Source organism: Narcine bancroftii, chromosome 3, assembly GCF_036971445.1.
Source record: "Narcine bancroftii isolate sNarBan1 chromosome 3, sNarBan1.hap1, whole genome shotgun sequence".
Lineage (NCBI taxonomy): Eukaryota > Metazoa > Chordata > Chondrichthyes > Torpediniformes > Narcinidae > Narcine > Narcine bancroftii.
In genome coordinates, this window is record NC_091471.1 from 265991028 (window position 1) to 266008569 (window position 17542).

The 17542-nt window shown below is 38.8% G+C and overlaps 1 protein-coding gene across 4 annotated transcripts in view; it reads right to left on the reverse strand.

Annotated features, from left to right (window-relative positions):
- The window catches only part of LOC138758705 (insulin receptor-like), a 229785-nt gene that overhangs the window by 59539 nt on the left and 152704 nt on the right, over window positions 1-17542 (reverse strand). For all 4 annotated transcript variants that reach the window (XM_069928030.1, XM_069928029.1, XM_069928032.1 and 1 more), the window contains exon 3: window positions 14472-14796. In XM_069928030.1, the coding sequence (XP_069784131.1) occupies window positions 14472-14796 (325 nt within the window). The remainder of the gene's footprint in view (window positions 1-14471; window positions 14797-17542) is intronic.

The window sequence follows — 17542 nt, forward strand, 5'->3', positions numbered from 1 at the left end:
CCATGATCCAATTACACAGAGGGGTGTTAACTCTCAGGTCTTAGAGTTTGCTGATCAGTTTTGAGGGGATGATGGTGTTGAATGCTGAACTGTAGTCAATAAAGAGCATCCTGATGTATGCATCTTTGTGTAGAGCCAGTGAGATGGCATCTGCTGTAGACCCATTTCTAGACCTGAAGAATTAAAACTTGGCGAGCGATACAAGAATAATAATATGCAAACATTGGGCGTTGAATATACCTCTAATTTACAGCTGGACCCACATTAACGGTCACATAGATAGCTCACGGTTTCAATGTCTCTAACACTAAAAAAAAATCAGCTCTTGCCAGTGATGATCTATGTAAAATGCAGCTGCATTTACATTATACCACTGCAAGAAATGCAAAAATAGAAAATCCTGGAAACAAAGTAGGTCAGGTAATGTCTGTGGAAAGAGAAAAGAGTTAAAAGTTTCAGGTTGCAGGTTGTATACCCTTTGAGAGAGGAGAGAGAGAATAAAAACATTTTAAATTAAGTAGACTGGGCGGGGAGGGGGGGGGGGGAGATAGGACACATGGAATATCTCTGACACAATCACTAAAAGAAACAGCCATGGAGATGTAGATGCAACGTTTGTCACTTGCAAAATTCTATATGTTATGGAACAGTCAAGGAAATTGGGTTAGCAAATATAACTCCACTATTCGAGGGAAAATTGCACAAACTAGTCAGTCTAACAGGGGAGTAGAAGAGAAAATACCATAGTTCATTATAAAGGATGTGTTGACAGCACACTCGGAAATTATCAACAAGATTAGACAAGGTCAAGATGGATTTATGAAAAGGAAATTGTGTTTGACAAAGCTGTGGGGTTTTCTGAGGATGTAAACGATAGAAAAGAAAGAACTTGTGAAAGTTGTATTTTGGATTCTCGGAAGGCTTTTAACGAAACTCTGCATAAGAGGTTAAAGTGCAAAATTAAAGTACGTGTGATTCACATAAAACAGAAAATAGGTGCAGGCGCAGGCCATTCAGCCCTTCAAGCCTACACTGCCATTCATTTTGATCATAGCTGATTGTCTACTCAGTACCCAGTGCCTGCCCTCTCCCCATATCCCCTGATCCCCTTAGCCACAAGGGCCAAATCTAACGCCCTCTTAAATATAGATAAAGAACTGGCTTCAACTACTTCCTGTGGCAAAGAATTCCACAGATTCACCACTGAGAGGGAGAAAATTCTCATCTCAGTCCTTATCCTTAAACTGTTACCCCTGGTTCTGGTTTTCCCCAACATCGGGAACAACCTTTCTGCATCCAGCCTGTCTAATCCCTTAAGAATTTTATACATAAGATCCCCCCTCAATCTTATAAATTCCAGTGGGTATAAGCCGAGTTGATCCAGCCTTTCTTCATATGCAAGTCCTGCCCATGCAGAATAACATGGATGAATGTAATGTTATCAATTCATGAAAAAAAGTAATGCAAATATTATTTAAATGGTGATGAATTGTGCATCAATATTTCCCAAAGGATTTGGGTGCCCTGTCACAGAAAGCAAGGAGTTAAAAAGACAAATCATGTCTTTGAGGACTGGAGCATGATGCCTTCTTACAATAAAGCAGTGTGTTGGTGCATAGTGTGGCAGTTTTGGTTTCCTTGATGAAGAGTTTGCCAGAATGATTTCTGCAATGGTAGGAGACACTGAATCAATTATGTCCTATTCACATGAGTTTAGAAGAAAGAGAGAAGATCTCATAGAAACATACAAATTACTTGCAGGCTGGTTGTAGTTGCAGATCTTTCTCTTGGCTGAGTTCTAGAACCAGTAATTACAGTTGAAGTAACCATGCCTTATGACTCCAGGTACCTGGGTTGGATCCAGACACCAGGTGCTAACTGTATCATAAATTTCATCTGGATTTTCTGGGTTCCTTCTACATCACAAGGACATGTTGGCAGGTCAGTGGCAAAAACAATCACAGGGAAGGTGAGGTGTTGGGCAGGTGTGAGAGAGAACAAGTTTTAGGAGAAATGGGGAAAGCAGAATGTTATTACAAGGATATGGGGAAAGACATTTAGGATTGAGGGAAGAAAGAGCATCTTCACCTCAAGGTTGCTGAACTTCTGCAATTTTCAAACACTGAAAACTGTTGAGACCAAATTGCTGATATTTAAAGTGGAGATAAGATTTCTAGACACAAAAGATATTGAAGGATCAAAGAGACATAGTGAGAAAGCAACAAGTAGCATTGAGACAAAAGAGCCATGGTTACAATAAATGGTGCAGAAGCCTAGAGAGTTAATCATGCTACTTCAGCTCAACGTTAATGTTTTGTTTTTGCTATTATAATGATATTAAAGAACCTACACCAAATAATAGCAATTGCAGAAAGGCCTAAAATTAACCCATAATTTTCAACTGGTCTCTTTTTTTCTTTTCACAGAAAGTTCCTTGGGTTCAAGTATGGTTTTTTTTCTCCCCCACACCAATTTTATAACTCGAGATGACTGAAAAGGAAAACAAGGGAACAGCAGAAGCAGAAATAAAGTTGACTGCCCAGGGTAGGAAAGAGTTAAGGGAAATGCATTTAGAAATTTGAGAAACATCTGATTTCCAATAAATTGTCTGGAAGAATTGAAAGTTCACAGAATTGACTGTCTAACACGATAAGCTATGTTGAACTAGTCAGTTCCATCATCCAGAAATAGAACAACATCTGGGTCACCAAGACATCTTTGGCTTGTGAGGCTCCTCATGAATAACGATCGGCACCGTTTAATTGAGAGGGAGTCGTGTTGTTCTTAAAACAGAATCCGGAAGGAATAATCAAAAAGAACATGAATTGCAGCAAATGATAAACAGCAGATCAAAAAGCTTTTACTTTATTCTTTCAAGGAAACACAAGAATTTTATTTTGGGAAAGTAACACTAAATATATAATCCATATACCTGGTGATGAGATAGGCAAAATATTCAGAACATACTATAGTTTATAAAAGTTATTTCAAAGAATTATAACAACTGAAATTTGACCTGAACTAAATAAACACAGTCCTTCAACTGGTTACCTCTTTCCCTTTTAGATCCAAGAAGATTTGGTACCACACTGGTTTTGTGGGTTCTGTGTGACTGATGAGGCTAATAGACATTAGTGAGGGCATCAGGGGAAATGGGGAAAAGGCCGGAAATTGGAACTAGTGTAGAGCAGCTTAGTGTAGATTTACGGAACAGACTCGATGGGCCTCGTGGTCTGCTTCAGTTTCTTTGTCCTGTGATCTAGTGAACTCATTTTTGGAGTGGGGGGGGGGATGGCCAGCAAATGACCCCACACTCTCCCCCATGATACCCACCCTGGTTCCATCCACAAGCAGTAGAGCTTGATTTTTTTCTTAAATTTTAGTTTTAAATACCCTGTCCAAGAATACAGAAAATCCAATTCCAGAGCAGCCCAGACTTTTGGACTTCTAATGTACCACACACTGTCGAATGTTGGCCTATTGTTAAGGGCAGTCACTCATACCTCATCTCTGAAATACAGCTCTTTGGCTGAAATAGCTCTGACTGAGCCCAAGTGAGCAGGTACGCAAATGCCAAAAGCACCGTCAATAACACTGATCTTCCTTCACCTGCCGATGAAGGATTTGTCCTTTTTATAGGCTATTCATATCTTGGCAATTTACCAATGTCTGTTAGGAGGCATAGGTGTGACTGTATTCTAGGACAGCTTAACTAGAGAGGGGGCTAATTCTGGAGCACAGTTTGCCAAATTCCTGTAACTATTGCTATATCCAAGCCTGTATTGAAATTGAATTGGTTTCTTTGATATGGGGATCTCAGGAAAAAATCTACAAGAATCACCTTCTTATCACCTCTGGCCCAACATGGTTTTAGCCTTATCTTTTGCATTTATGCGCTGAACTCCACCACTGTTGAGGATGTAGATGGTCTTGATGACTTTTCACAATTGTCCACAATTTTTTTTTTTTTTTTAATTTTTTATTTTTCACACCATTAATCACAATAGCCATGATATACACTTTTTCTTTTCCACACATTTACAGTGACTTTTTCTCCCTCCCCCCTCCCTCCTCCCAAGCCACCCCCCCACCCCCCCCCCCTCTCATCCATTTTAGGTATACAATCTAGGTTGCATTAATTCAGTTAGACAATGTTGTCATTCAACAGAAATACACCAGAAATTCTACTGAGTCCATTCTTTTCTTTTCTTCTCCTTCCATCAACTTAGGTAATGTTTGTTCCCGGTAGGTTTTCGCTATTGCATTTAATGTAAGGCTCCCATACTTGTTCGAATATTTCAATATTATTTCTTAAACTATATGTTATTTTTTCTAATGGAATACATTTATTCATTTCTATATACCATTGTTGTATTTTCAAATTATCTTCCAATTTCCAGGTTGACATAATACATTTTTTTGCTACGGCTAGGGCTATCTTGACAAATCTTTTTTGTGCATCTTCCAAGTCAATTCCAAATTCTTTATTTTTTATGTTACTTAGGAGAAAGATCTCTGGATTCTTTGGTATATTGTTTTCTGTTATTTTATTTAATATCTGATTGAGATCATCCCAAAATTTTTCTACTCTCTCACATGTCCAGATTGCATGAATTGTTGTTCCCCTTTCTTTTTTACATCGAAAACATCTATCAGATACTGTTGGGTCCCATTTATTTAACTTTTGCGGTGTAATGTTTAGTCTGTGTAACCAATTATATTGTATCATACGCAGCCTCGTATTTATTGTATTTCTCATCGTTCCAGAGCATAACTTCTCCCATGTTTCCTTTTTTATCTTTATATTTAAATCTTGTTCCCATTTTTGTTTAGTTTTACCATTTGTTTCCTCATTCTCCTTTTCTTGCAGTTTAATATACATATTTTTTATAAATCTTTTGATTAACATTGTATCTGTAATCACATATTCAAGGTTACTTCCCTCTGGTAAACTCAAGTTGTTTCCTAATTTATCTTTCAAGTAGGATCTCAGTTGGTAATATGCCAGCGCTGTATCTCCAGTTATATTGTACTTATCTCTCATTTGTTCAAAGGATAAGAATCTACTTCCTGAAAAACAATTTTCTATTCTTTTAATCCCTTTTTTTTCCCATTTTCTAAAGGCAAGGTTGTCTATTGTAAAAGGGAGTAGCTTATTTTGCATCAATATTAGTTTTGGTATTTGGTAATTTATTTTATTTCTTTCTACATGAATCTTCTTCCATATATTGAGGAGATGGTGTAATACTGGAGAAGTTCTATGTTGTACCAATTTTTCGTCCCATTTATATAATATGTGTTCAGGTATCTTTTCCCCTATTTTATCTAATTCTAGTCTCGTCCAGTCTGGTTTTTCTCTTGTTTGATAAAAATCTGATAGGTACCTTAATTGTGCGGCTCTATAATAATTTTTGAAGTTTGGCAATTGTAAGCCTCCTTGTTTATACCATTCTGTTAATTTATCTAGTGCTATCCTCGGTTTCCCCCCTCTCCATAAAAATCTCCTTATTATTTTCTTTAACTCTTTGAAGAATTTTTCTGTCAGTTGTATTGGCAATGCCTGAAATAAGTATAGTATCCTTGGAAAAATGTTCATTTTAATACAGTTTATCCTTCCTATCAGTGTTAGTGGTAGCTCTTTCCAATGCTCTAAATCGTCCTGTAATTTTTCCATTAGTGGATTGTAATTGAGTTTATATAATTGGCCTAGATTTTTGTTTATTTGCACACCGAGGTATCTTATTGCCTGCGTTTGCCATCTGAATGGGGATTCCTCCTTAAATTTTGAGAAATCCGCGTTATTCATAGGCATTGCTTCACTTTTATTTACGTTTATCTTGTATCCCGACACTTCTCCATATTCCTTCAATTTCTTATATAGTTCTTTTATTGATAGTTCTGGTTCTGTTAAGTACACTATCACATCATCCGCAAACAGACTGATTTTATATTCCCTGTCTTTTATTTTTATTCCTTTTATATTATTATCTCTTCTTATCGATTCTGCTAGTGGTTCTATAGCTAGCGCAAACAATAATGGTGATAGTGGGCATCCCTGCCGCGTTGACCTGCTTAAGTTAAATTGCTTTGATACATGTCCATTTACTGTCACTTTCGCTAACGGTCCCTTATATAATGCTTTAATCCAATTAATATACTTCTCCGGTAAACTGAATTTTTGCAATACTTTGAACAAGTAATTCCATTCTACTCTGTCGAAGGCCTTCTCTGCGTCTAAAGCAACTGCTACTGCCGGTGCTTTATTTCCTTCTACTGCATGAATTAAGTTAATAAATTTACAAATATTGTCTGTTGTGCGTCTTTTTTTGATAAATCCAGTTTGGTCTAAATTTACCATTTTCGGTACCTGTTCTGCTAATCTGTTCGCTAATAGTTTAGCTATTATCTTATAATCTGTGTTTAGCAGAGATATTGGTCTATATGACGCTGGTGAGAGTGGATCTTTCCCTTGTTTTAGTATCACTGTAATTATTGCTGTTTTACATGAATCTGGTAAGTTTTGTGTCTCATCAATCTGGTTGATTACATCCAGGAGGGGCGGTATTATTAGGTCTTTAAATGTTTTGTAGAATTCTATTGGGAGTCCATCCTCTCCTGGTGTCTTATTATTTGGTAAATTTTTTATTATCTCTTGTATTTCTACTGTTCCAAATGGTTCTGTTAATTTATTTTGTTCCTCTATTTGTAGTTTTGGTAGTTCAATTTTAGTCAAAAATTCATCTATTTTCCCTTCTTTCCCTTCGTTTTCGGTTCGGTATAATTGTTCATAGAATTCTCTGAAGTTTTCCTTAATTTCTTTTGGATTATATGTAATTTGTTTGTCTTTTTTCCTTGTTGCCAATACCATTTTCTTAGTTTGCTCTGTCTTAAGCTGCCATGCTAAGATTTTGTGTGTTTTTTCACCTAGTTCATAATATTTCTGTTTTGTCTTCATTATATTCTTCTCCACCTTATATGTTTGTAATGTTTCATATTTTATTTTTTTATCCGCCAATTCTCTTCTTTTGGTTGTATCTTCCTTTATTGCTAATTTTTTTTCTATGTTTATTATTTCCCTTTCCAACTGCTCTGTTTCCTGGTTATAGTCCTTCTTCATCTTGGTTGCATAACTTATTATTTGCCCTCTAATGAATGCTTTCATTGCGTCCCATAGTATAAACTTATCTTCCACTGATTCCGTATTTACTTCAAAGTACATTTTTAATTGTTTTTCAATAAATTCTCTAAAATCCTGTCTTTTAAGTAGCATGGGGTTTAATCTCCATCTATACATTCTTGGAGGGATGTCCTCTAGCTCTATTGCCAATAACAGGGGTGAGTGGTCCGATAATAGTCTAGCTTTATATTCCGTTTTCCTAACTCTCCCTTGAATGTGGGCTGATAATAGGAATGGGTCTATCCTTGAGTATGTTTTATGTCTAGTCGAGTAGTATGAGTATTCCTTTTCTTTTGGGTTTTGTTTCCTCCATATGTCCACAAGTTTCATTTCTTGCATTGATTTAATTATATATTTGGTTACTTTGTTCTTCCTGTTAATTTTTTTCCCCGTTTTATCCATATTTGGATCCAAATTCAGATTGAAATCCCCTCCTATTAGTATGTTCCCTTGCGTATTAGCTACCTTCAAAAAGATATCTTGCATAAACTTTTGATCTTCTTCGTTAGGTGAATATATATTAAGTAGATTCCAAAGCTCTGAATATATCTGACATTTTATCATAACATATCTCCCTGCTGGATCTATTATTTCCTCTTCTATTTTAAATGGCACATTTTTGCTAATTAATATAGCCACTCCTCTTGCTTTTGAATTATACGATGCTGCTGTTACATGTCCTACCCAATCTCTCTTTAATTTCTTGTGCTCCAATTCAGTTAAGTGTGTTTCTTGGACAAATGCTATATCTATTTTTTCCTTTTTCAGTAAATTTAGTAGTTTCTTCCTTTTAATTTGGTTATGTATTCCATTAATATTTAGAGTCATATAGTTCAGCGTAGCCATTTTATATTTTGTTTATCTTCTCTTTCCGTTTTTCCATCATTACCTTTCCTCCTTTTCCATTTCTGTTTTCTTATTTTCAACTCTTTACCAGACAACATTCCTACAACATCCAACATTTTCCTTATTCTCCTATTTCTATCTTCTTTATCCCCAATCTCCCCTTCCCCTCCTGAGTTGCCCTTTATCCCTTGTCGGACAACCACATCTCCCCTCTCCATTTGGATTTGCGAATCCACTCGCAAGCGTCAACTGATTTTGCAGTGACCGCTCTTTTCCCCCACCCAGCCCCCCCCAGAAAAGATTTCGCTTTTTATATGTCACAAAGGTCACTCTTTTAATTCCCTCCTTATTCTCTCTATTCCATTACCTTCTCTTATTAATTCTTGTCTATACTCTCTATGTTTTCCTCTAATTACAGATACTTTCACATATGCCCATTGTCTCTATTCACTCTTATACCTCTTTACCCGCATACATATCAATCGTGGTCATTTTTACCCTCCTTACCCTTCTTCATCCCTCAGTCTATTTTTGTCTTTACCCACATACATATCAATTGTGATAATTTTTGCTCTCATTACCCGTCTTCATCCCTCAGTCTATTTTTGTAATTGTTCTGCAAATTTTCGTGCTTCTTCTGGATCCGAGAATAGTCTGTTTTGTTGTCCTGGAATAAATATTTTCAATACCGCAGGATGCTTCAGTGTAAATTTATATCCTTTCTTCCATAAAATCGCTTTTGCTGTATTGAACTCTTTTCTCTTCTTTAGGAGTTCAAAGCTTATATCTGGATAAATGAAGATTTTTTGCCCTTTATACTCCAGTGGTTTGTTGCCCTCTCTTACTTTTTCCATTGTCTTCTCCAGTACCTTTTCTCTTGTAGTATATCTTAGGAATTTTACTACAATAGATCTTGGTTTTTGTTGTGGTTGTGGTTTAGGGGCCAATGCTCTATGTGCCCTTTCTATTTCCATTTCTTGCTGTAGTTCTGGACATCCTAGGGCCTTAGGGATCCATTCTTTTATAAACTCCCTCATATTCTTGCCTTCTTCATCTTCCTTAAGGCCCACTATCTTTATGTTATTTCTTCTGTTATAATTTTCCATTATATCTATTTTTTGGGCTAGTAATTCTTGTGTCTCTTTAGTTTTTTTATTAGATTCCTCCAATTTCTTTTTTAAGTCTTCTACCTCCATTTCTGCTGCTATTGCCCGTTCTTCCATCTTGTCCATTTTTTTCCCCATTTCTGTTAAGGTCATATCCATTTTATTTATTTTCTCTTCTGTGTTGTTTATTCTTCTTCTTAAATCATTGAATTCCTGTGTTTGCCATTCTTTAAATGACTCCATGTATCCTCTAACAAGAGCAAGTATATCCTTTACCTTGCCTTTCCCTTTATCTATTTCACTGTACTCTTCCTCTTCTTCTTCCTCTGGGTTGGCCATCTGTTGTTTCTTTGCTGCCCTTTCCTCCTCTTCTTTCTTGTTTCCATTGTCTTCTGTGGTCTCTTCTTGCTGCAGGTGTTCTGCAGCTGTCGTTGCCGGCTGTGGAGATCGACTCCCCAGCTGGTCCCCCCTCCCGTCGGTGTGTTTTTTTGCATGCGCATCGCGCATGCGCGAGGAGTCGCGCATGCGCGGTTGCGCACTTTTACTCGGCTCTGTGAGCCATTGTTGTAGTTCTTTTTCTACCGACCTGAGGTAGTGGGGCCCTCTCTCCACAGCGGGCCTCTTCGGACAGGTAAGGCCTTCACCTTTTTCCTCCGTTGTTTTCTCTTCCTCTCTTCTTTCCGTTGATTTTGATTTTTCTCCTTTTGTCTCCATCTTCTTTCCACCTTTATACTCACTTTTCTTTAACTTTTATTTCTGTGCCTTTGTGTTTTCCTTTGTTTTTCCCGACTTTTCTGGAGAGGGCTGGAGTTCACCGTCCGGCCACTACTCCATCACGTGACTCCTCCCTCAATTGTCCACAATTTTATATGGCACGAATGCATTTCTATTTTTAATGCTTCGCACATATAGTCCTGAAGAGCAGTTGCAATATTTTAGGCCCGCTATGTTCTGCTCCCAATATGCTTTTTCTGCATCTGCTAGGGTTAATCATCTGCTCTGAAAGGAGTTGGTGTATATTTTCACTACTGCTGATGGTCCACAGCACTTCATGCATGGTTAGTTTTGAGTTGACTGTTTTGAGACTCTCATATTTAGCATGGTTGTGGTGCCACATGTTGAAGGGTGAACAGTGAGAAGGTAAGACTTTGAGGTACTTCTATCAATGCTACTGTGGATGGATGTATCTGCCACCATTAGACTGACGAGCACGAGTACTTACTTGTTGGTTCCCTTACAACCTACTGCAGATCCTTCTAGCAGCTATAACATATCCTCAAGGACTCAGCCAGCTTGATTACTGGTTGTCCTACCATACCACTCTTGGTAAAAAGAATTAAAGTTTTCCACCCAGAGTGCGTTCAGTAAGTACTTTTACTTTCAGTGTTTACTCCGAGTGCTGTCAACTCAAGGGAGCATTAATTATGGGCAAAACCAGGTAGTAAGAAGCAATTCTGTTTGCCTGTCTTTGACCTGTTGCCATGTAATTTGTATTAGTTGAAAAAGTTTCCTTTCCCAATCATAATTTCTTCAACAAATTAAGATACTTCTCTAAAAGAACAGGGTTTTGCCAATAATAACAGTCTTGAACACTATTCCACATTAAACCCTATCTGTAAAATAAAGAGAGGCATAAGTCACAACTGACAAGCCCAAGTCTGATGCCGTGAAGCAATTTACTACAAAGCAATTGAGAGATTAATATTAGAAACTGCTTTAGCAAATAAATAATGAACTCCATTGATTCTTGAACGGTGTGGGAGATGGAGATGCTGGTTATGTCAAGTTCCTCATTCGTCCATGATAACCTTTGTCATAATCAACCCACTCCTAAGACCATGGAGCAGAAGAGAAACTTGAGGACACCAATGTCAACATTCCAATACTGCTATCCAATTTTCTTCTCCTTCCCATTTTGCATGGATGAGAATTGCTTCTGTGAACTGGCAGATACCCACGCCCAAGCAATGAACTACAAAGTGAAACAACAGTTTTTTATTAAATTGATTTCCCTCATTCCTTACTTCCACATTCTGCTTATGGGTTGATACAATGCTTAAGAAGAGCTAGAAATGAAAACAGAACATGTCAAAACATTCAGTACGTCAGACAGCATCTGTGGAAACATGACAGAATGTTCAATTGTTTGGAATGTGTAACTAAGCCATGTACATGAGAAAGTCACAGGGCAATGTTAATTTAACCAATCTCATCCAGTATATTTGTGGGTCTAATTGACATCAGGAGTACTGAGCAAAAATTGAAGTAATAAAGCCAGGCTTGTTATTTTGTGTATAATGCAGATGATATGAATGGGTAACATGAAATCGCTTGTTCATAATCAAGAAGCCCACCAATTTGCACCCATAGAATCATGCATAAGTATCCTTCCTTATTCAGTCTTCTCATATGATAGAGTGAAAAACCCAGTGCTGGCGATGTAAGAAAAACAAAACATTTCTTGTTTCAGTTCAACTCAGATCACCAACTTCTTTTTTTTTGTACATAGATGACTATATACGTGCTGCAGCTGGTCTCGTAAAAAACTCAAAAATTTCATCACCTTTGCTGCAATTTTCACTGTTGCCTTGCTCACATAGCCATCTGAATCTCCGCTTCCCTCTCTCGAGTGAACAAGTGAACTCTTGCATTTCGTCCAATTTACTGCTCTACAATTGGTGCTTACAGTGAGATCTCAACGCTAATGTGGACTTGGTTGCAACTTTGTAGAATACCTCCATTTGTCTGAAGGCGTACCCAGAGTTTCCAGTAGACTGTTGCTTTCCATCCCACATGACCTCTCAATCTTTGACATTACTCTGTTCCAAGAAAACCCAATGCAAGTTTGAGAAGCAGCACCTCATCTTGCAATGGCTTGTAACAGCTCCGAGGACTCAATACTGCATTCAACAATTTCAGATAACCATTTGTTCCAGTTTCTATCAGAACTGGCCAGTTCTGAAAAGACATAAACCGTAACAACAATGCAATTTTTTTCCTTCCTCAAGATGCTGCCTGCCCACCTAAGTTAGTTAGCAATTTTTCTTCTCTCAGACACCACCGGCCTTCTGAGTATTTCCAGTAATTTCTGTTTTTATTTTAAATAACTGTGACACTGTTTTCTTTATGGAAAAAAAACAAACACAACAGTGTCAACTGCAATGAATTTCTTTTACCTCTTTACAGCACTGCACACAAAGAATGGCTTTAGCTGAACAAAGACCGTGATTGTTTCTTCTCTGTGATAGTTTGACAGCTTCATCTCTGTCCAACAGCACTAATTTGCCATTTATGAGTGAATGATGAACTGCCACACATGGAGGCCAGTTCTTTCATTTCCCGCTTCACACTGTCCCAACAGTTTGTAAACAGCTATTGTCCAATTTGGAAAATAGACATGAGCTCATTTCAGTTTGTCAAGAGCATTCACATGAAATAAAGCAAAACAAAAGGGTGGGAAAATTTGCATTCGTGTAATGCCTTTCATTGTTCCAGGCTATCACAAAGTGGCTTTTGGCCAATTAAACATCTGGCTGATCAAGTAATGTTCTTTTCTGATTTGCTACTCACTTTCTTCTGATTTGTTGGGGCCCCAGTCCCAAATCATTGGGCTCTCAGTCCCCACTCTTCCTTCCTATTGACTGGGGGCCCAAATCCTGTGCTTCCAACTCAATGGAACCCTGGTTCTTGCAATCGCTTATGACTCGGGATTCCAATTCCTGTGCCCCCATTCAGCTCACTTGGCCCTTTTGTATCTATATATCTTTCAATTGAGGTAAGGAGAGATAAAAACTAGAGTTCATGGGTTAAGGGTGAAAGGGAACATGAGGGAGAACTTCACACAAACAGTGATGGGAGTATGGTGTGAGCTGTCAGCTGAATTAGTCAATGCAAACTCAATTTTGACATTTATGAAAAATTTAGACAGGTACATGGATAGGCCAGGTATGGAGGGCTATAAGTCCAGATGCAGGCAAGTAGGACTAGGCAAAGTAATAGTTTGTCAGAGTAGAAGGGCTGAAGGGCCTGTTTAGGTGCTGTAATGTTAGATGGTTCTATGAGAGGGCCTGCATCCATGCTTCCTTTAAACTAACAAGCCTCACTAGGGAATTCATGTTAATACTTTGGTACATCTTAATCAAATAAATAAACTGTAAAGATTTTGAGTATTAACATGAATGACATCCACTAGTCTGGCTCCACTTATTGGAGTTTTACTCATCTCTGTGGAACGTTAAACCCTGAAGTAATGCATAGTTAATGTTCCATTTCCAAGAACGAACATATTTTTCATGCAGGGAGTCAGCAAAGATTCACGAGGCTGGTACCAAGGATGGTGGGTTTGCCATTTTAGGAGAATTGAGTAAACTAGGTTTGTGTTCTTTGTATTTGGAAAAATCAAAAGAGATTTTCATCAAAACTTTAAAAAAAACATTAAAAGGCTTAGCAGACTTGAGGCATGGACGATGTTTTGCCTGACTAAAGAGTCTAGGATATAGGACACAGTTTGACAATTAGGAGCAAGCTATTTGGATCGTGATGAGGAATATTTTCTTCACTCGGAGTGTGGTGAAATTTTGGAATACTCTGCTCCAATAGATAGCGGATCTGTTTATTTGAAACAGAGATTAAGGAAATCGAGGTACTTACTGATAGTGTTCAAAAATGGCAGTGAAGTATCAGATTAACCATGACCTTAATGAATGGTGAAGGGCCAGATAGCCTACTTTCATGTCTATTTTATTATGTGCGTTCTATGAAAGCCATAAAATGGAATCCTGGAACATAAGTATGTGATCAATAAAAATATGGCTATTCTGAATATTGGAAGCAACACTTCAATGACATAACCGTCCCTCCAAATCAAATGGTGTGTTACTTCGTGGGTTAAAAAGAAAAGCTCTCACAGCCAGGCAAGCCAAGTTTAATAAAGCCTGGATGGGAGGCAAAACAAACTTTCTCAACGTACCTTGGTACATTTGCCAATATACTTGAACTTGAGCAAGAATTTAATAAGAAATTATACTAATGATGAATGCTCTCATCTAAAATATACTCAGTTACTGCTGCAGCAATTTTCTGGATAACAACAGAACCGATACTGCAAAAGAACTTGATTGAGGATTGTAAATAGCACGACAGAGATGTACATTTTATCTTCAACGCAGTGGCGGTAAAAATTCTGCTGCTCCCAACATAGCATACAAATTCAGTTTAAGAAGAAACTGAACAAAGAACACAAAATAGCTTCTATTTAATGGCTAATGTGCACCACAAAAACAGCAGCCCAATCACTGGGCTTAGGTCGACTTTCATGACTTAAAACCGAGCAGTGCTCTTACCTGGTAGAGTTCACAATGTACCCTGATGGGCACTCAGACATACATTCTCCATCGTGAACGACATGACCGGTACATTCGGTTTCCTTGGAGGAAGCTTTGCATTCGTCATGTAGCATTTTACAGAAGGAGAAGTTCACGCAGCGCCACCCCTCGAACTTGTAGGTGCCAGGGGGGCAGTTAGGGATACACCTTCCTTTGTAATAGTAGTGTCGGCATGCCACACACTTTACTGCATTGCCAGGTTCTGTGCAGCTGCCCAAGCATTCATCGTGGCAACAATGACCACCGGGAGTGCAGGCTTTCCGACGGCACTCAGAAGAACAAACTGCAATGAGAACATAAAAATACAAGCCTTAATTTTTTTTTTAAATCACATTCGATTGGGTTTCATATTGCCCATATAGGTTGCTATGATCTGTAGATATTTGCGGCAACTGTTCCGAATCAGCAACATCTCAAACATCAGAAATAACACATTTCTTGGTGACACTGTCAATAAATATTTGGATTTATATTATACCTTTAAAGTTAAACACCTCAAAGAGGTTTCCGTGGGTGTGTTATCAAACAAAATTGGACAGAAAGCCACATGAAGAGATAACAAGACAGGTAGCCAGTAGTGGTTTGAAGTACGTTTTAAGCAACATTTTAGGAAAGGGAAAGAGACAGAAAGGGGGAGCTTTGGTGTTTGTGAGATGCAATTCCACAGCTCCACAGAATGCTAATGGTGGTGTGGAGTAAATCAAGGACACACAAGAATCTAGAACTGAAGGAATACAGATCCAAATGTCACAAGGCGGGAGAAGGTTGCAGACACTGGTCACGAGAAATCTTGATCTGGACCATGTCCTAGTTTCCTTCCAAGTTCGAACACTCTTCTGGGTAGAGGGTTAAGAAAAGTTCGACGTCAATGTTGCTTTCCCTCAGAACAACACTGATATGTCAGCATAAATTATAAACTTAAATGCTTACCTGAAGTTCCACAACTCAAATTTGTTACTCAAAGATAATAGTCACACATCCCTTCAACCCAAATTAGAACAACTTTTCAATGCTTTACTATCTATTGCAATCCAACACATCAGAAATAACCAACCATTCTGTCTTAGTTGATGGCAGTTTTGTCATAGAACTATGCAGCACAGAAGCTGGTCCTTCTACTCAGCTTCATTCCTGTTGATCAATTTGTTCACTTGACAATTCATAACAATTTTTAATGATAACTCTATAACAGACATTACATCATAGACATTTACTCCTCTTTGAGCTATATTACAAATGTTTCATGCACTCAGTGAAAGGACCTTCCCTGTTCTGGCTCTAATTGGAAGTATATACTCATAAGTGTATGCTGCATCTTGTCCGTGAACTACTCTTTGCAGATGATGCCGCTTTAGTTGCCCATTCAGAGCCAGCTCTTCAGCGCTTGACGTCCTGCTTTGCGGAAACTGCCAAAATGTTTGGCCTGGAAGTCAGCCTGAAGAAAACTGAGGTCCTCCATCAGCCAGCTCCCCACCATGACTACCAGCCCCCCCACATCTCCATCGGGCACACAAAACTCAAAACGGTCAACCAGTTTACCTATCTCGGCTGCACCATTTCATCAGATGCAAGGATCGACAATGAGATAGACAACAGACTCGCCAAGGCAAATAGCGCCTTTGGAAGACTACACAAAAGAGTCTGGAAAAACAACCAACTGAAAAACCTCATAAAGATAAGCGTATACAGAGCCGTTGTCATACCCACACTCCTGTTCGGCTCCGAATCATGGGTCCTCTACCGGCACCACCTACGGCTCCTAGAACGCTTCCACCAGCGTTGTCTCCGCTCCATCCTCAACATCCATTGGAGCGCTCACACCCCTAACGTCGAGGTACTCGAGATGGCAGAGGTCGACAGCATCGAGTCCACGCTGCTGAAGATCCAGCTGCGCTGGATGGGTCACGTCTCCAGAATGGAGGACCATCGCCTTCCCAAGATCGTATTATATGGCGAGCTCTCCACTGGCCACCGTGACAGAGGTGCACCAAAGAAAAGGTACAAGGACTGCCTAAAGAAATCTCTTGGTGCCTGCCACATTGACCACCGCCAGTGGGCTGATAACGCCTCAAACCGTGCATCTTGGCGCCTCACAGTTTGGCGGGCAGCAGCCTCCTTTGAAGAAGACCGCAGAGCCTACCTCACTGACAAAAGGCAAAGGAGGAAAAACCCAACACCCAACCCCAACCAACCAATTTTCCCTTGCAACCGCTGCAATCGTGTCTGCCTGTCCCGCATCGGACTGGTCAGCCACAAACGAGCCTGCAGCTGACGTGGACTTTTTACCCCCTCCATAAATCTTCGTCCGCGAAGCCAAGCCAAAGAATGCTGCATCCCTCCAGATTTTCACTGATCGACTGGTTAGCCTGGACAAACTTGGAAATGGGCCAAACACTGATCTGATGGAATTGCTATCTTCAGGTTATTGACCAAGTTACACATCGCTCTGACTCGAAAATGGGAATAGGCGATAGGTGACATCGGCAAATAAATTTGGAAAAAAAAACACATGGGTTCAAGTTTTGCACAAAAACCATGGAATCAGGCTGAGAACTCAAAGGCTATTCTATTTAAGGAATTGCTGTCCAATAATCCAGGTTAACTGTACTCTTGATTTAGGATACTATAAGATGGGCCAGAACTTTCTCTTTGACTCTTGAGTATTTTACTCTAAATGGTGTTCCAATGGAACTTTAAAACAAGGCCATAATTTTTGCAGAATTATTCAACATGTGAAGCTGCTGCATTTTAAGAATTTATGGTCACAAGATCATCAAATCATGTTTAAACGGAAGCCAAATGCAAATGCTTCTCACACACTTTTAATAAGCTAGACTGCAAGTTGGCAGTAAGAGGCTTCCTTTAAACATTAAATCTCACCAAATTTTCAGTGGGTAAACCTGATGTGATATCATCCACACTGCCGTTCTCAGTGACATGATCAGACCCGGGGTTAAAAGGCTCACATTGGTAGGAACAGAGAATTTTAAAGACCGTCACGATTATTCCTCACGTTTATTGTGTCATCC